This window comes from Pogona vitticeps, chromosome 3 (assembly GCF_051106095.1).
Source record: "Pogona vitticeps strain Pit_001003342236 chromosome 3, PviZW2.1, whole genome shotgun sequence".
NCBI classification, from domain to species: domain Eukaryota; kingdom Metazoa; phylum Chordata; class Lepidosauria; order Squamata; family Agamidae; genus Pogona; species Pogona vitticeps.
Window position 1 is genome coordinate 120,352,507 of NC_135785.1, and position 19,915 is coordinate 120,372,421.

General features: G+C 42.4%; 1 protein-coding gene across 3 annotated transcripts in view; it reads right to left on the minus strand.

Moving 5' to 3' along the window:
• Positions 1–1,257: 1,257 nt before the first annotated feature.
• The window catches only part of TACC3 (transforming acidic coiled-coil containing protein 3), a 36,401-nt gene continuing 17,743 nt past the window's right edge, over positions 1,258–19,915 (minus strand). The window contains exons 6-16 of one of the 3 annotated variants that reach the window (XM_078390662.1): positions 12,344–12,509; positions 11,470–11,516; positions 10,043–10,173; positions 9,870–9,966; positions 9,386–9,556; positions 6,638–6,714; positions 5,026–5,069; positions 4,037–4,197; positions 2,438–2,544; positions 2,126–2,246; positions 1,258–1,549 (exon numbers count right to left, since the gene is read on the minus strand). In XM_078390662.1, coding sequence (XP_078246788.1) covers positions 1,481–1,549; positions 2,126–2,246; positions 2,438–2,544; positions 4,037–4,197; positions 5,026–5,069; positions 6,638–6,714; positions 9,386–9,556; positions 9,870–9,966; positions 10,043–10,173; positions 11,470–11,516; positions 12,344–12,509 — 1,191 coding nt within the window. In that variant the 3' untranslated portion in view covers positions 1,258–1,480. Of the gene's footprint in view, positions 1,550–2,125; positions 2,247–2,437; positions 2,545–4,036; positions 4,198–5,025; positions 5,070–6,637; positions 6,715–9,385; positions 9,557–9,869; positions 9,967–10,042; positions 10,174–11,469; positions 11,523–12,343; positions 12,510–19,915 lie in introns of all 3 variants that reach the window. The other 2 variants (XM_078390661.1, XM_078390660.1) reach the window with 2 other exon arrangements.

Below are 19,915 nucleotides of genomic sequence, written 5' to 3' on the forward strand. Positions count from 1 at the left end.
AGCAGATCATAAAGATGGGCAAAGGGACTTTGTTTCCTCTCTCTTTCCAGAGTTCAGAGAGACTCTTTGCAGTGGGAGATGTACTTTTAATAGCATTCTGTTGGTCAACAGGACCGTCATTTTACAGACTTTCTGTCCTTTTTTATTATTCAGCATGCTTGTAACCCTTCTGCATCAGGATCTAGGTCAAAACTGGTAGCAAATCCATGTGTGGAAGTTGACAGCTTGAGTTTGAGAAGGAAAGGGCTATAATGACAAGGTGATAATAACTATTTTGACTGCCTTTAGACAATATCCTAATCGGACTTGCAAGTTAATGTGGCATGCCTTGCTGGCATGGCAAGAATGGTTGCAACCCCAAAGAGTATGTCTCTATTTGATGGAACTGTTGTGTTGTTTTTGCTTTCTATGTAAAATTAGTGGCTGTTTTTTCCTGCTGCCACTGCCAAGATCTTGGAAGCAGGCAAAAAAGTTGCTGGGGAGTGAGTGAGTAATGGAACAAACAGGCTCTAGGTTTTAACCTACTAGTCACCCTGGAAGCCTCCCAAACTCGGTACCTGAAGGAAGCTGCATACCTAGTATGCTGGGGGGAAATGCCATGTTAGAGTTTTAAGGAACACAAAGAGAAAAGTTTACATTGGAAAAAGCCGATATAGAACATAATGACTGAAATCCAGTAGTAAATCATTAGCATAGGCTCAATGAATCAATGGAACTTACAGAGGAGCTGAATAATCAAATCAGGATAATGACTGCGACAGATATTCCAGTTCATTTCTGACTAAGCCAAACAGGCTAGGTATGTGTTAATGAAAATGGCCCAGGCAACCTTTTTTAGAGGCTATGAGTTAACTGTTGGCAAACAGATATATGAAAACCATGACAAAAATGGTCTGAAAACAAGTATTTATGTTCAATGAAAAAGGTAAGTTCAAAAGGAACACTTTCAGTTCAGGAAATTTCTGTATCTCAGTGCTAGTGGAACACACAGCAGATTAAATGTCCTCATACACTACTTATCAAGATTGCACTCCAGTGCTACTCAGTAGTCATCTAGTAGTTCAAGTAAAGCAGTCTGTTGACAAAGAACAACTCTACACTTTTCCACACAGACATGGAAGAAATACTTTTGAAGCTTATGGATATCTGTATCAAACAGGTGACACTGGAGAAAAAAATTCCCAAAGCCCAAAGGCGAGGGAAGCAACTTACATATTGAGGACTTGGAAGGACAGTCCAAAAACTAGAACTATAAAATCAAAGTGCATCAAAAGTTTTATTTACAAAAATAACGATATACATGCCTTTGCCAGGTCCTCAGTTGTTTTTCTGAAACAGCCACAGTACATGTCAAAGATTTTATAGAAAAACAACAATACTAGTTTAACTAGTACAGATGAAGCCTAGTAGTTATTTATAATTCTTAATGAACCTAAGATGTCAAGAAAACTAGAACAGAAAAATGGGACAATGCAGAGATTTAGCACATCTTTTCCATCTTAGAAATCAAGTCATCACAGATTTTGGTAAGTTCATCATTTTCCTTTGCCTGTTAAGAAACAAGAGGGGTGTGTTATGTGGGTTATAGAAAATACATAAATTATATTTAGAAAACAACTTATATTCTAGATTACGTGTTTATGAATAAACAGGGCTTTTCCCATGGTTGCACTTTATTTTGAAGCACGGACATATTGAAATGGAGGAGTGGAACAACATAGAAAAGGCCTGTAAATAACTTTGATTTGGCCTTTGTTTCTTTCATAATGTGTTTATGATTGTGTCCAAAAATGGTTGAGAATGGCCAGTTTAGAGTACCAGATTTCCATTTTACACCTACATTCAAATTACACTGTGTGTTTTGTGCCATCAAATTGGAACCTAACAGGGCTTTCAAACTGCACTACACTTGATTCATTTCAGAGCTCAGTGGGACCCACTCAGTAGCCCCTTTGTTGTAAAATCTAGATCCAGGAGATCATCATGCAATCTTGGCTTGAAGCTAGAGATTCAATTAGTGGACAGCAAAAACTGAAATACAAGTACTCTGCTTGTAGGTGTGGACCATGTAAACTTGACTCACCACAAGGATGTTGTCCAAGCAGCATCAAGGAGTTAGACTCACCTTTTGTTCGATGCTTCTCTCTAGGGATTGGATCTTCATTTGTTCCCTGCGTAAAGTGGCTTGGAGTGCCACTACTTCTGTTTTAGCTTTGCTTCTTACTTGAGCAATTTCTTCATTTGCTCTAAAAGAAAAACACATCCAGATATATTAGCTTCTCAAAGAGTGATAATATTCCATTATTCATTCATTAAATAATTTACTTATTCATTTCTATTCCACCTTCCGTGCAATCAAGAACCCAAGGCTATTATTCTATTCTTTAAAGCTCTATAACGTTACATATATCAAGAGTCCTATATTAAGATTACTCACTGGTGTAGCTTTTCTTCCGCATGTGCCTTTAGTGCTTGGTATCTCTGCTCTTCCTTCTTAATTCTGGCAAGGTAATCTTCAACACATTTCTTCAGAGCCTCTTCATTCTAGGAAACAGAAGTGGAATAGTTAGTGTAATACTACTGTGGGGTGGGGAAAACATTATCAAGCAGCGGTCCCCACCCTTTTTAGCTCCACAGACCAGCTGGGGAAGGTGGGGTACCCCCCTGTGCTTGTGCACATGCGCTCAGGAGCACACTTGCACTTGTATGCATGTGCAAAGGGTGACACAGCGCTCATGCAGGCATGCTCACGCGCATGTGCAAAGGTTGGCGCAGCACTCAGGGGGCACTCATGTGCATGAGCGAAGGGGCGGGGAAGCACTCATGTGGATGCAGGCGCAGTCTGTAAAGGGGAGAGTGCATATGGGGGAGGACTGTCTCTGCGGCCTGGTCTGGCTCAGGCCACAGACCGGGGGTTGGGGACCTCTGCTATAAAGTGAGAAGTTGCTATCTTTAGATTTCCCTCAGAAGTAAATAACCTTGTATTTAAATTCCTAGATAATCTTTTGTATGTCCTTTTCTGAGCACAATATTATGTATTTGCACTTTCACTAAAATGTATAGCCAAGAACTAATTCCCATGCCTCTAGATTCAATGTGGGCCATTTACTAGCACCTAAAAATGAAGTCAGAAGTGATCAGAAATCTGCTTTCAGTATGGTTTTTTTGAAGGACAGCTAGAGTGAAAGAGAGTGGTCTACATCTACTATGTTTTTTTTTCAAATATGGTTTCTAAAAATATTGCCAAGACATTTATCAACATCTGAGAAGGCACAATCCAGGGCAATACAAACCAGGGATGGGAGGAGAAGGGAACACATACTCAGGCCACATGATTCCCAACTCTGCTTTATCGTGACAAGACAACCAGCATTTTTTTAAAAAGAGGTATTTCAACCACTATTTTTCTCTTCAAAGAATTTGCTAAACATTATAATAGAATTATCATGGTGTCTATCACCTCACAAGTTCTCCCCTAGCTTGCAAACACCTTGCCGCCTTAGAGACACAATGCACTTCTGACCAACAATCAATCAATATGACCAATTCAAGAATTGCTGTTCTCACTATAACACAATTTCACAAAATCACTGCAATTCTTAAATCTATTTCCTTTGAAGTCATTCAAGCTAAAGGAAAAAATGGTCCTGAAATAGCAGCTGCAGAGGCTGATAAACACCCTCCCCCCAATCAAAAATTAGAGTTGCAGAAACTCTTTCAGCTCTCAAAAGCAGGTTTGTCCCCTAAATGTCTGCTGGCTAAAACAGATGGTGTGGTTCTAATTTTATACGGTCTTTTTAAGAGATTGAGGCAAGAAAAAGAAAGGTTCCCAACCACAATGAATACATACCCAATGCCTCAAATGTGGAAAAGACAACAATTACAGCAGCAAAAGCATTTGTAACACAAGCTTTGTTTTAGATAGTTTTCATCTAAAAAACGAGGTAAAAGACTTCAGGGGAATATCTGGTGAAATGTAGAAAGGAGAGCAGTTAAGTGTTTTTTTAAGGTGGTTAGTAGAGCTGAAAATGCTCACCCTCTGAAACCCTTCTATTGCCTCCTTCTGTTTTTCAAAGCGTTTGAAGAGCTCAGAAAAAGATTTTTCCATGGCGTCCAGATCAGATACAACTTGTTGTTTCTCATCCAGTACTCTCTGCAATTCCTTCTTCGCAAGCTCCTTTTGGCTCTGGGAATCTTCTAAAAAAATAAATTTGTGTAATGGATAAAGTTTATGTTCTCAAGCTCCAAGAGACAGAAAACTGGAGATATGCACAGAAACTCACAATCCCCACACCCATCATATGGGAGGCAGTTCCCATGCAAAGTCAAGAAGTGGTTATACCCAGTATTGTAAATTTTCCAGTGTTATAAAAATATGCAGTAGAATCAAGCTAACATTGAGTGTTGATGATCCATTATTTCATGACCAAGGCATAGAGAAATTACTACTTTTTTGGACTACATCTTCAGAAATTCTCACCCAGCATAATCAATGCTGATTTGGGAATTCTAATTTAAAGGATTAAGTTTTCTAACACCTGGCCATATTCCATTCTCCTCTTTAGCAGCTAGAAGCAGAACAATCAGCTTCCTCTCTTTAACAGCAAAGGAAGCACACAAATGAATGTATTTCCCTTGAAGCAGGGGTGCAAAACAAACAGCCCTTCCTGCTTGGTTCCAGTTATCACCAGCACCAAGAAAACTGGCCAAAGGCAAAGGATGAAGGGAATTATAGTCCAACATCATCGGGAGAACCATAAGTTTCCAACCCTCATCTACATAAACTACATGCATCTGCTTAAGTGGTTGGTTCTGTGGTAAAGGTTTAGTGAAAAAAATGAGTTAGCAGTTCTAAGCTTGTTACATTTACACTCCGCCTTTCTCCCAAGGAGCTCAAGGTAGCAAAAGCAAACAATATACAAAGCCTAGCATGTACTGTACATTTCTGATATGGATATTCAATGCCCACTATCAAAGGCAGTCATACATTTACAAATATTATATGCATTTACAATCTGCACTTACCCATCACTTGTGTTATGGTGCCCTCAAATTCTGCAACAATTTTTCTAAAGTGAAAAAATAAGTATCTTATTTATATACACAAAGCCAGAAAATTAGTAGAAATTCATACTAGTAAAATGGTCTTAATTCTTCACACTAGTGAATTTAAAATATTAGTTTTGCTTGAGCAGCCTTCATGCTCGAAGATGGAAAAACATCCTGCATAGGGTGATTGTCCCATCAGCATTTGGAGGCTTGCATTTCCTGTCCTCATCAGTTTAGGTGTTGGTAGGGGATATTCGGACTTGCCGACAAAGGTCCGAATAGTCAAAGCTATGGTTTTCCCAGTAGCGATGTATGGAAGTGAGAGCTGGACCATAAAGAAGACTGACCACTGAAGAATTGATGCTTTTGAACTGTGGTGCTGGAGGAGGCTCTTGAGAGTCCCCTGGATTGCAACGAGAACAAACCTATCCATTCTTAAGGAAATCAATCCTGAGTGTTCACTGGAAGGACAGATCCTGAAACTGAGGCTCCAGTACTTTGGCCATCTCGTGAGAAGAGAAGACTCCCTGGAAAAGACCCTGATGCTGAGAAAGTGTGAAGGCAAGAGGAGAAGGGGATGACAGAGGACGAGATGGATGGACAGTGTCATCGAAGCTCCCAACGTGACTTTGACCCAACTCCGGGAGGCAGTGGAAGACAGGAGCGCCTGGCGTGCTCTGGTCCATGGGGTCACGAAGAGTCAGACACGACTTAACAACTAGCGATGTTTTTAGAACAGCTGATCGGCAGTTCCAAAATGGCTGTCGGGTAAAAAAAATGGCCACCCGCTGTGTTTTCGCGACGATTCCTCGCTTACCGGGCAGCGAAAATGGCGGCCGTATGGAGGATTTTCGCTTTGAGTTTTTTGCCCATAGGAACACATTAAATGGGTTTTGATGCATTCCTATGGGCTTTTTTTCGCATAGCGATGAATCCGTATAGTGACGATTTTTGCTGCATGGATTATCGTCGCTATGCAGGGCACCAATGTATTAACATAAGTCATTCAAAATTAATTACAAAGGATATTTTATGAAATCAATTCTATGACACCTTTCCCCATCAACAGATTTCCCTCTCATCTTGTTCTGACTGAGCTTCAACTTATTGGCAGGCACCCAGCCCGAGCCAGACATTAATTCATATTTATTCATCTAAATGTGATTAAAAGACAAGAGCCAACTGTCATCCAACTGGTGTTATGACACTTTATTCCAGTTTACCAAGACTTTCACCTCCTTGCAGTTTCAAGCCAACATTAAGAACTTAAGTACCACTCGAAGCAGGAGAGAAATCCTAGACTATGAATACCAGCCCACTATTATTCCAGTGGGACCAGAATAGGAACACACCACTATTCCAACACTTAACCAAAATTATATCTATAAGGACAACATACTCAATGTTACCTAAATTATTTAGCAGTCTAACGGGTTCAAACACCTATTGTCTTTTACCAACTGTTAGTTGCTCATCAGGGTGGAACTGAATTGGAATGGAGACCAAAACAGGTCACCATGTTTACTCTCATTTATTCCTTTGAGAAAGCAGTAACAGACCACGTCTGAAGGAATGTAGTTGTACTTACCCCATTTCTTTATTTTCAATATACATTTTCTCATACTTCATTTTCCATTCCAAAGCTTCCTGCTGCTTTTCCTTTACCTAAAGCCAGAAGATTCCCAAGCAAGAATTAATATTTATGGACCAGAGTTAAAGAAAAATAGAAAAGCCCTTGGATTTACATAACTATTCCTTGAGGATAACTACAGCATGTGAGAAGGATGATTGTTGTGTATGAGGCCCATTGTCAATTGTTTTTGCTCAGGCTCTCTCTTTTTTAAGACTACACTTTTGAATGGTTTCTCACCAACTGCTCTTTGGACTGATATTCCATTGCTTTCGGAGCAGCTTTGTAACACTGAAGACTATGGGGGAGGAGTGCAGCAGATCAAAGTTTTCACAATTTTAGTTATGTTTTGGCAACTGATTATTTAATTTAGTAGTTATCCTGGAAAACCTGTTAAAGGGGCTGCCAAGGAGGAGCGGGGCTCGGTCTACTCGGTCTTACTACCAGGTAAGTGACTTTTTCTGACTTTCTCCCCCATAGGAACACATTAATTAAATTTCAATGCATTTCTATGGGAAACCCGCCTCGCAAGACGAAAAAAATGGCAAGACGGCCCATTCGTCTTGCGATTTTTTTGTCCCACAAGGTGTTCATCTTGCAAGGCACCACTGTAGCTTGAGATGTCACCTGGCAACTTTTAGTAGGTGGTTGGTGACTTATGAAAAGTTGAGATGAATGCCTGAAAGGTTGGTGCATTGGAGCACTATGGCAAGGGCTCGCCTAAAGTATGGAGGATTCTTGAGTTGTGGACGGTGACGGAAAGGATGGATAATCGGCTGAGAGAGATGGAATTGAGTTATGACTTTGGGGAGGAAAGAAATATCCATGGATTGTTTGACTTTGTCCGGAAAAAACTGTAAATAAGGATAGTTGTGCCGTAAGGCCGCTAACTAACTAGCTCGTCGAGCTGAGGTGACAGCAATGAGGAAAACCCTTTTAAAGGTAATTAGCTGTAAATCAGCTGAAGCTGAAGATTTGAAAGGAGCTTTAGTAAGTGGTTGCAGTACTAGTGTTAGTGACCATTGCAGGGAAGGTGGGTGGGTATCTGGGTAGATATGAGATAGCCCCTTAAGAAAACTTTTCAATGTTGGATGTTTGAAGAAATCAGCTGCCAGACAGTTAGGGGGCTGATAAGAATCTTTGGCAGCAAGGTTCTGGGGTTACCCTTAAAAGAGTGTGAGGAGAGTCTGTGAGCATTTCGAAGAGGGTGAGAAACCACGACTGAAGAGATCTGATCTTGAGACGTATGTGCTGCACTACTGAAGTCATAGAGGCCATGGTGCTTAGTACACATTGCACAGTCAAGGCAGGTAGCATAGCATGAGGGGTGAAAACTTAAAGTAATGTGATGAGATTTACTCTCTTGTCTGAAGGAAGAAAGGTGCGAACTTGTGTGGAATCTATGCATGCGCCTATATAATGAGTAACCATTGTAGGTTATTTATTGCCCAGGAATTACTGAGAGACTTCCCTAATATGAAGCTAGGTGGGCTGTTACCGGATCCTGTACCGAAAGAAGGAGGAGAGGTGAAGTATGAGACGTTAGAGTGCTCAGTCTTCCCAAAGAATAAAGGGCGAGGGCAGCAAATGATGAGACCAGATTCACAATATAATACTCCTCCTCCGGAAGGGTACTGGGCTCAACACCCATGCTGCGGCACCATCTGCGCAGTGCGGAGTGTGCTCCTTCGGAAGCCAACAGATGTGGAGAGGTTTGGCCCAGCACCCCTATGAGTTCAACGGATGGTGGTCAGGAGTGTGTGTGTGACAGTTATGGCATGTTGCCTGAATTAAGCTTTTTTGATCCCATCATGAATAATGCTGATTTGCCGGTTACTAATAAAGAAGTTGTTGAAGTTAAGAAGACGTCTCCTGTGATATTTCTCGTGCAAAGTGAGGAGTTGTCAAAAGTTGAAACCGAACCCATTCACAACAAAGAAAACCAATTTCGATTAGACAGTTACAAGAAAAAAAATTACACAAATAGCAATTATTTGGTTCCAATTATTTCAGATAAGAAATTACACAACTCAACTGTATAAGACCTCAGGACCTAACAGACCACTAAGAGAGCTTAAAAAATCACTGTATAGAAACAAATAATAAAAAGGGAAAAGGAATAAGTTACAAAAGCACTGTTGATAAAGAATATGGTAGCAGCATGGGACTTAAGACGGTTTGAAAACAAATTTAAATATCAACATACCAAAGAACAATTGTACAAAAATATGAATCACCCAATCGTACAAATTGGTATCAGCAAAATCTAAAGAGATGATGTTAAAAGTTGTGCATAGGCGGCACCTATGTCCTACAAAACTATAAAGAATAGAGATACCGTGATTGTGCCGGTCGAAATGTGGGTATAAAGGAACACTAGAGCATAGGAGGATAGCTTGTCTGAAGGTAGAAGCATTCTGGTATGAAGTAACCTACTGGCTAGAAAAAGTACCAAATTAAAAAAATTATGCCAAATGCAACCTTATTATTATTAATTGGAGGAAATGAAAAGTTATCAAATAAAGAATTGGTGGTGATTCTTATGGAAGCAGTGTGAAATGAATACGCTCAAGATCTTTCATTACAAAGAACAGAACAGAATAGGGGCAGTTGGATTAACATTTTAAAAATCATTCTTTCCAATGGGAGACGCAGACTGGAGATGCAGAATTGTCTCAAATTGTCTATCCCTTCCCAAGTTCTTACCTCAGAACTAAGTTTTTTAACAACAGCATCCATCTCTTGCTTAGCTTTTTCTACAGCATCATCCATGTCTTTCTGACTATATTTCAGCATGTCTATAATATTCTCAGTGGATGTAGCACAAGAAAACAATGAATTGTCACTACTGGTTGGGATGTCTGGAAGGACTTTGGCCTGTGGAAAGAAATATAATGCATGTTTGCTTGCAATACTTCATAGCTCATTTGCCTAACAAATACAGTACTAAACATATACCCAGGCATCGGTTCTGGACAAGCCATATCATGTCCCAATTTCAGAATGGTTCTGACACTAAATTTAAAATCAAATACTTCTGTTCTCCTCTGCTGTATGAAGTGGGGTGTGTGTGGCAGAATTGTGGGGAACCACAATTCTCTCTTATTGCTGAACCAGGCCAATTTGCCTGTTTTAAGAACTACAGACAACCAAGATTTGCAAAGGAGTATTGGAGATATGTGTCACTTACCATATCTGGGAAGGTTCCAAGAAGATCCAGACCCAGTGGTTTTTCTTCATGGTCAGATGTTTTTATTTCATCAGAAACCACTATTGTGGATGGTCTGCTTAAAAAACAGAAACTGTATTGAAACAATTCTGTATAGACTTTGAAACTGATTAGCACAACAAGCTCACACTTACCCATTTTGAAAAAGTGGAGGAATTACAGGCATTGCTTTATTGGTGCTGGGACCGCTTTTCTTAGGACTTTCACTCAGCAAAGGGTCAAACTTCAAGTAAAGAGATTGTTTTCTCAGAACAGAGTCCTTAAACTATGGGAAAAGATTTAGAAATATATAAAATTAGATTTTTTTTTTCCTACCATGAGGGGTTTGTTCACTTGCTGGACTCAAGCTGGGGCTATCTGGCTAGGAGCCATTATTACAAAAGTATACATAGTCTCCAAATGAAGAATACATGCTTGGATAGTGGGCGAATGTCAGTCAAATCTAAAATCAAACTTTTCAGGTGACTATTCAACAAAAGCATGTATTAGTACATCAACAGTTTCCAATGGTTCTGATTTTTTCATTAAAAGCTAAATGATAAGCATGTACTGCTTAAGGCGTTATGTCTTAGAGAAGTGCAAGATGACACACACACCCCCGTATCCACTGGGGATTGGTTCCAAGCCCCCTGCAGATACTGGAAACTGTGAATAATATCAAATCCTATACATGCATGGTAAAAGGGAAAATAAATATTTTCACATGCATTACTGAAACTGGCCAGTAGAGGGTCAGTATATGGTCTTCACCAACAAATGTTCACAACATGGTCTCTAGCTCCCTCTAGTGGTTGGTTCTGGTAATACATGTGAGAATAGTTTTTTTCTGGGTTTTTTTCTATTAATATTTTTAGACCTCAGATAAATGAAATGATGGATACTGTTCCTGCGGATACAGGGGTCCTACAGTATTTCAATAAGAATAACTCCTAACATTTTGAATTTCTATATCACATTTAAATCACAAACTGCATAATGATTTTTTCCTTTTAATCAAAATATTGTAGTTCAACCAGCTGGTTAATGGAAAAGCTTTAAAATACACATACATCATACAAAATATGACACACTAAACATAAGACAAAAGCCAGATCTTCTTTATTTTCAGCTTTTTATCCATTGATCAGAACATACATGTTTCTATATAATAATTTTGAGAACAAGGTTAGGCCTGTTGAATTGTGTTGTTTGATGGGGGTGAGGCCCAACTTAAAAGCTACTGGGTTCTGGAACAATCTGCAGACACTTCATGTAGGCACAAAACCCAGGTATGTGAGTCACAGAAACCACAAAGACAAAAGTCACATAATATAATAATTACCTGTCATGTAAAACTCCACCATACAATTTGTTTGCCCACAGAATTAAAACGTTTTAGGTTCCAAATACATACGTGATTGCTTTTTGCAGCATGTGGCATACTGCAAAGCAAAGGAGGCAGGATAGGTAATAATGGCATGTTCTTTCAATAGCTGAATCAGTTTTACTTCCTTTTACAGGCTATTTTGGAGTGGTTCAAGCTATAAAATACTACATTTGATTCATGTTTTAGGTTACTTACTGAGGACATTCCAAATTGCTCCAGGTAGTCTACTTCTATGTCAATTCCTAAAACTAGAAAGAATATTGAATGCAGAAACAAATTTCTATAGTAAATTAGCAGTAAAGTGTCTCCAAAACGTGGTGTTATCCTTTCTGGACTTAAGTTACAGAGGCATCTCCTTGCAATTTATGTTTACTGAGACATTAGGCAGCCTTAAGTTCTTCATAAGGTTAAATTTTGATTAAACTGATTTCACGGACAAGGAAATATACTGCTCTTTGTGAATGACTGGGATGAATTATTAGTTCTACTATTCCTCAGTTAAGAGAGTGTTAGACAAAATATTGTATAATAAACACTCATTTAGGTGAAGATGAGTGAACCTGCTGATGTCTGCTCTACCTTGGGCAAAATCTGTCAGGATTCACATTCCAGCAATGCATATGGCTAAAGTTATAGAGAGGTAAAGTCAAAGCCAAAAGCAGCCAGATTTCTACATGTACCTGTTACCTTTGTTTAGAAACAGAGACTTTCTCCTTCCTCAACATGTGCAAAATTACTGCCATCAGTTTTATAGGTTAGGCAGTGCATGACAAACAATATTAATAAAATTTATAAGATAAAGCAGGTGTAGAGGGAGGTTGTGGCCTATATAGACCAGGGATCACAATGAAGAAGTCTGAAAATCTACATTTAGTTAATGGGATAGTTTCATAGGGTAGACTAGGTCTTAAACAATGTGGTTTACCCAATGCTACCTTTGAAGATAATAGCAATATATCTTCCAGTCTGACCAGGACATTAGGAACAGTCACAACAGTGTTTCTCTTCAACTAGCTTCACATGAATAGAAGAGATCTTACTCAAATCATCTACAGTATCTTTCCCTTACCATCTAATGGTGGTCTGAACTCTTCATTTTCTGTATCCACCTGGCTGCTTTCATTCACTGCCATTTCAGTCTTACTGGAGGATATGAGATCCAAGTCATCTATAAGCAACTGCCCATTTGAATTATCTGGACCTGAGGTCTCAGAAGGTAAGGTACTTTTAGCCACCTAGGAAGCAGAGAAAAGTTTGAAAAAAATGTTCATTAAAGTGGAACAGTATGGTAGACATTAATTGCACATGTGGCTGAAACTGTTCCACTTCATCTTACCGAGCAGTTGTGATACTGCTTGGCCTGAGCATGGAAGCTGTGAAACTCACTTGATGACTTTGGGCCAATTACTCTCACTGTGACTTATCTCACAAAATAACTGTGAGTATTGTGTGCAGAAAAAGAGTCAAATAGTTGTGTTGCAGACTTAATTATGTTGAAGCCTCTGTTCTGCAAGGTCAGAAGACCTGCAGTCGTAAGATTGAATCCATGCAGCAGAGTGAGCCCCTGTCGCTTGTCCAATCTCCCGCCAACCTAACAGTTCAAAAGCATGCAAAATGCAAAATACCAGTAAATAGGTACCACCATGGTGGGAACGTAATGGTGTTCCGTGTCTAGTCGCGCTGGCCACGTGACCACAGAAGATTGTCTTCAGACAAAACGCTAGCTCTATGGGTTGGAAATGGAGATGAGCACCATCCCCTACAGTTGGACACGACTGGACAAATTGTCAAGGGGAACCTTTACCTTTAAAGAATAAGAAAGGAAAAAGGTAAAGGTAAAGGTTCCCCTTGACAATTTTTTTTTGTCCAGTCGTGTTCGACTCTAGGGGGCGGTGCTCATCCCCGTTTCCAAGCCATAGAGTCAGCGTTTTGTCCAAAGACAATCTTCTGTGGTCACATGGCCAGTGCGACTTAGACACGGAACGCTGTTACCTTCCCACCGAGGTGGTCCCTATTTATCTACTTGCATTTGCATGCTTTCGAACCGCTAGGTTGGCGGGAGCTGGGTCAAGCGACAGACACTCACTCCGTCACGTGGATTCAATCTTACGACTGCTTGGTCTTCTGACCCTGCAGCACAGGCTTCTGCGGTTTAGCCCGCAGCGCCACCACGTCCCCTTAAGAATAAGAATATTCTTAAAGAATAAGACAATTACTAAACATCAGGGGCAATACTATTATTTATCTTGTTTCACAAGAGAGATGTTTTCTTAGAACACAGGAAACTTTAGTCCATCCATAAAGCCTAATATTATGAAATCTGTGAGTGGGTCCCTCAAATTTCCCTTAGATTTTTTCCCTAACCCTACTTGAAGACAGGTGGGTTACTTACCTGTAATCATGGTTCTTTGAGTGGTCATCCATGAAGTCACTTACACAAGTTAATCAGTGTGCATGTCCCGGGGTGGGGACCTCGATAGCGTGTCCAGCGTATCACCACATCAGTGGTGATGATGTGCCAAGCTGGAAGAAAGGGTGCTAGCAGTAGGGGCAGGTCTGGAGACTGAAGTAGGTGGAACTGCTGAAGAGATGGGGGTGGATAAAGAGAGTCAAAGGCTCTGTTTGGTCTTTTGTTCCTGGCATTTAGCAGTTGGGATCTGCCTGTATTTTTGGCACCTAGACCTCTGAGAGGAGTAGTAGGTTAATGAGGAAGGAAATGATCTCTGGCGCTTTTGAGAAGGTTTAGAGGCGGCTATGGATGGCAACTTTCTTCAGGGCTGTCAGTAAGTGTGTTGGTATTAATGAGGGCAAGGATACATAGCTGCATTGTGTTTCTTTTGTAGATCCTCCCTAATATCATGTTTTAGTAATGAAAAGGTGTTCTCCATCAAAGGAGAGATCTTTGATTATTGCACAAACATCATCTGCAAGACCAGCAGAGCATAACCAGGCATGGCATCTAACAGATACAGCTGTAGTCACTGCCTTGGCTGAGCAGTCGGTGGCATGGCGGGATGACCTCATTTGTTGTGCAAAAACAAATGTTACAGCTCACCTCCTCATAGCCAACTGTAACAACATTGCAGCTGTCATCAGGCAAAGCTTGAAGGCTGGGCTCTACTTTGTTCCAGAGGAATCGCGAACATGCGCCCATAGCACCTGGTAGTTGACAATCCTCATGGAAAGAGAGACAGTGGACTAAAGACGTCTGTCAAAGTTGTCAAGTTTGATCCCTCTTTATTCTGAGGAACATGGACCCGACATCCTCTAGATTTCGTTTGTGCACCCTCAACTCTAAACTTGGGTTGGGGGTACATGAGCAAGAATGCTGCACCCTCATCATTAATCCAATTGAAGTGATCCACCTGTCAGGAAGTGGGTGAGCGTGCTGAATGTCCTTTCCAAGAATCCTTTGCTATCTGAGCAGCAAAGGGATCATTGCAAAGTGAACTGATGTGGCAAAATCAGAGATTTGATCATACAATGATTGGAATGTTGAACAGGCTTGTGCACCTCCAGGTTCAGATTTAGTTAAGTGAAACACCAGGTCAGAGTACTTTCTCATGTCCTCAGATGGGGAGGGTGGTTGGGGATCTCCCACATCAGACTCAGTGACGGTATTAAGGCACAAAGGGACATCAGAGTTGTAGACTGAATCTGATGACAATTCCGAAAATGGTGGTGAGAGACTGAGAAGAGGTTCTAGCTTATGAGGGCCCTGAGAAGTAGAGGCCATTGAAGACAAAGGAGGCACATGCTGTGTCAAAATCAAGGCTGCTCAATGCTGATAATCAGTGTCACGGCTCATATCAGTCTGAGGGGTGAAAGAAACTGATAGAAAAGGCTGAAATAGCAGGCATGCTTCTGCAGTGGTGGAAAAGATGAAGACTGGTGCCAGCGCTTGCAGTGATGCCTCAGGACCAGAGTTTGGAGAAGCCAGATTGCTCGAAGCCAAAGGGTGCAACTGACTCCCTGGGGTGACCATAGATGTTGAAGCTGATGGAGCATTGTCAGAGTCTGAGCAGCCAGAGAATACTGATGGAGCAAAGTCTTTCAGAGCCCCAGAACTGGCTGGAAACAGTCATAGCCATCACCAGAGAGACTGGAGTCTGCAGAGCCAAGGATAACACCGTCTGGCTCAGAATTGTTGGTTCCAGTGATGGGAGCATGGCCCAGGACTGATGGCTGCACAGATGGAGCCAGAGTGTGAAAATACTGCATCAGGAAAACCATGAGCCCCCATAAACTGTGGGGTCTGCTCAGTATGGAAGGAGATAGGTTATGGGGTTGAGAAGAATTGAGTCAGTAGGTTCAGGAAGGGCTGAAAGGGGATAGGGTGGCTGCTGCAGCATTGATAAATCTGTGGAACTCGACAGTACTGAAGAGACTCATGGCAGTGCAGAAGCCAGAACCAAAGAGATCACAGCTGCCTGAGGTTGCACAGGGTCTGAAATCTGACGGGCTTATGGCGGGGCTATAGCAGGTAAATCAACACCTGGTGACTGTGAGGATAGATGTCGATGCTTGCAAGAAATCCTCTAGGGGCTTTGACTTCAAACACTGCGAGGAAGACATTGAGACTGCTGACACTCCAGCATCATGGAACAAGACCACTGAAGAGAAAAACCAAGGGATCAGGAAGGGACTAAAGTTAATCCTCAGAGGCACTGAAGGCAGGTGAAGGAACAGAGAGCCACAGAACTGAGGGGGGAGCGCTCAAACATTGTCCACAAGGCAGGTCTCTGGATGGAAAGGGGAAGTTGACCCAGGCACAGGTCAGAGTGGAGTGGCAACCTGTTGGGGCTGAGTCCTGTCAGGCTTGAGTTTGTCAGCCTTATTTTTTGGCTACTTCAGTGTCTTTGATGGGGGCGGGAAGACATTTTCCCCTTTTCTGTTGGCCAAGTCAGGTACAGACTGGGCTTGGATGTTGGAGCTGAAGTCAAGGCCATCGGTTGCTGGACAGCCGCAGAATGATCTTTATGCTTAGTCGGATCCTAAAGTTCTTTCTGGGGTTTCTTCGGGGCAAATCCTCAATCGGAGAAGAAGGCTCTGTTGACATCTGGAGAGCCAATGGGGGATTCCCAGGTAGATGAGGGAGGTCTAAGGGACTTTTCCCACAAAAAGGTGTTCAGAGAGAAACGTCTATTTTAAATTGCTGGACTGCAGAGGTTGCGGAAATGGATGCAAGGTTAAACTTAGATAATAAAAGCATACAGCCTGGCAGTATGAGAGTGGAATTTTATTTCCACAGAGAGTGCACCTCTGAAAACAGCCCTGGGACTATAAAATAATAACGAACATGGAGAAACTTCCTGTACTGAGGGGGGATTATGCCCTTGACTCGAAGCCAGATGGCAGAAATGGGTGAAGTGAAAGACCCCCAGGTAGACCAAGGTTCTGAGGATGAATTTGGCTCAGTGCAAGGTGACAGCACGGGAGAACAGAACTCAGAACTCAGAAAATTGCTCATAGCCCAACAGCATGAACTGAGGATGAGGCAATTTGAAGTGGAGGAAAGATTAGAGAGAGAAAGAAGGGAGGAAAGGGAAAGGCAATTTGAAATGGAGGAAAGGGAAAGAGAGAAACAAAGGCAATTTGAATTAGAGAGAGAGAGAATGGAAAAGGAGGAAAGGTTAGAGAGAGAGAAAATTGCCCTGGAAAAAGAAAGGATGGCGTTTGAATTAAGAAAATTGGAAATGATGAACCAGAACAATAATAACAATAGGGATTCTGAGGGAGGCCAATTGTCTAAGGCTGACCTGAAGAAATTCCCTGTGTACCACAAGGGAGATTGTCCTGAGGTGTTCTTTTCCTTAGTGGAAAGAGCGTTTGTGGACTTCTCAGTGAGGGAAACTGAGAAGATGACCATCATGCGATCTTTAATCAGTGGTAGCCTGGCTGAGGTTTATTCAGAGATGCCACAGGAACTGATGAGAGATTTTGCAGAGTTTAAAAAACTGGTGTTTGCAAGACATGGGATAAATGCGGAACAGCTGAGGCAAAGATTCCGGTCCCTCACAAAGAAACCAGAGCAGACTTTTACCCAAGTGGGGGCTCAATTGGTGAGGCTGCTAGAGAAATGGCTATCTCAGGAGGGGACAGAGACCTTTCAGCAGCTCAAAGACTTGATAGCGCTGGAACAGTTCTATTCAGTCCTGCATGGGGAACTGAAATTCCAGGTGAGGGAAAGGAAACCAAAATCTGTGGTAGAAGCAGCCGAGATCGCAGATTTTATTTCCCAAATAAGAAAGCCCTTGGGTGAGGGGAAAGCGATGGGGAAACCCAAAGAAACCTACAGCAAGTACTCTCAGGGACCAGGGAAAAGCCAGCAAGGGGGAGGGGCCCATGGTGAAGGGAAGCCCTCAGAAATGAAACCAAGACCTCAGATTTTGGAGGGAAAACCAAAACAAGATGAGAGAGAATCAAAATACACCAGAAAATGTTATTTCTGTCAGGGAAAGGGCCATCTAATCTCAGAGTGTGAGAAATTAAAGCAGCTAAAAGGAATTGTGCCTCAGGATTCGAGTGGGACCAAGCCAAAAGCTGTGTTCTGTGTCCAGAAAGAGCAAGGCTCATTGTCACTGAGGGAGCCTGTTGCCATGGCTACTCAATCTGAAACAGCTACATCTGCTGATCAGGCTGAGGAAAATGGTCCTCTTGTAGAGGTCAGGCGCTGCCTGCTGGTGAGAACAGATTCTCAGTTGTTTGAGACAGCAGGGGTGGACGTAGGAATACTTGGCCATCAGTATCGGGGGCTGCGGGACACTTGTTCTCAGGTGACCCTGTGCCATCCAGATATTATTCCTAGGGAATATCTAATCCCAAATGAGAGCATGAAGGTGGCAGGGATTGAGGGGCAGGTGATTTCACTGCCAGTCGCGGAGGTACCTGTCAACTTTCAAGGCTGGAGGGGAGTTTGGCGGCTAGCGATTTCATCGACTCTGCCAGCAGCCGTGCTCGTGGGAAATGACCTGGCTGAACATGTGAAACGGGTGCTAGTGATTACACGCTCACAAGCCACCACGGGGACAGTTCAGGGGGGTAATGATGAGCCAGAGACGGAAGCAGGTGGGGGGAGTTCAGAAGCTGTGGTGGAAACCTTAACCACAGACAGCCGATTTGGTCAGGAGCAGAAGGCGGACGCCACTCTCCAAAAGTGTTTTGAACAGGTGACTGACGCCCAGCTAACACCTGAAACCCCAGTGAGATTTCTGGAGAAAAAGGGGATTTTATATAGAGAGACCCTGAGGAATATCTCAAAAGGGGGAGATGGGATCAGAAGTCAGCTGGTGGTACCTGAAAAGTATCGCCCCATGATCTTACAAAGGGGGCACTCTGACATGTTTGCTGCACACTTAGGGGTGAACAAAACACAGCAGAGAATCACACAGAATTTTTACTGGCCTGACATAGGGAAGCAGATCAGGGAGTTCTGTAAACAATGTGATGTGTGTCAAAGGCAGGGGAATAACCGCGACAGGACCAAAGCAAAGTTGTGCCCTTTGCCTGTGATTGACACTCCGTTCAAATGCATAGGGGTGGATATTGTGGGACCTTTGCCCAAGGCCACAAAAAGGGGGAACAGGTTCATTCTCACCATTGTGGACCATGCCACGAGGTACCCTGAAGCCATACCCTTGACTAACATTGAAACTAACACAGTGGCAGATGCCTTGGTGGGGTATATGTCCAGGATGGGATTTGCCTCAGAAATAATCACAGATTTGGGAGCATCGTTCACATCGAAGCTCATGAAACGCTTATGGCAAATCTGTGGAATTAAGCACAAGGAAACCACTGCCTATCATCCTGAAAGTAATGGGTTAACTGAGAAGTTTAATGGGACTCTAATGCGCATGATTAGGGCTTACTTGGCAGAGAATCCAAACAATTGGGACCAGAAGCTGCAATCCCTTTTGTTTGCTTATCGATCAGTGCCACAAGCCAGTACCGGGTTCAGTCCATTTGAACTTTTATTTGGGAGAAGGGTGAAAGGGCCCCTTGATTTGATCAAACAAAATTGGGAGCAGATCACCCAGGATGACCCACAAGACGTTGTGACATACATAGACACCTTGATGAATGACCTAAAGAGAAACCTAGAACTGGCAGCAGAAAACCTGCAAGCTCAGAAGGTCAGACAGAAAACATGGTATGACCACAAAGCCAGAGAGAGGCACTTTGACCCAGGGGAGGAAGTGCTTTGGCCTAGGCTCTGCAGAGAGAACAGACTGCAGCTGGGTATCCCAGAAACAAAATATTTGGGTCACATGGTAGGGGAAGGAGTGATAAAACCCCTCGAGGCCAAAATAGAAGCAGTTCGTGATTGGCCTAGACCCAACACCAAGAAAAAAGTCAAATCATTTCTTGGGTTGGTGGGCTACTACAGAAAGTTCATCCCGAGGTTTAGCGAGATTGCGGCTCCGCTGACCGATCTGACGAGGAAGAAGGCTGATGACCGCATCCCGTGGACCAGCGACTGTGAGGAGGCGTTCCAGAGGTTGAAGGAGGCGCTCGTCCAGTATCCAGTGCTGCGTGCTCCAGACTTCGACCGGGAGTTCATCATCTACACCGATGCGTCTAACAGCGGGGTAGGAGCAGTTCTGTGCCAGGAGGATGAGAATGGTGACCAGCATCCAGT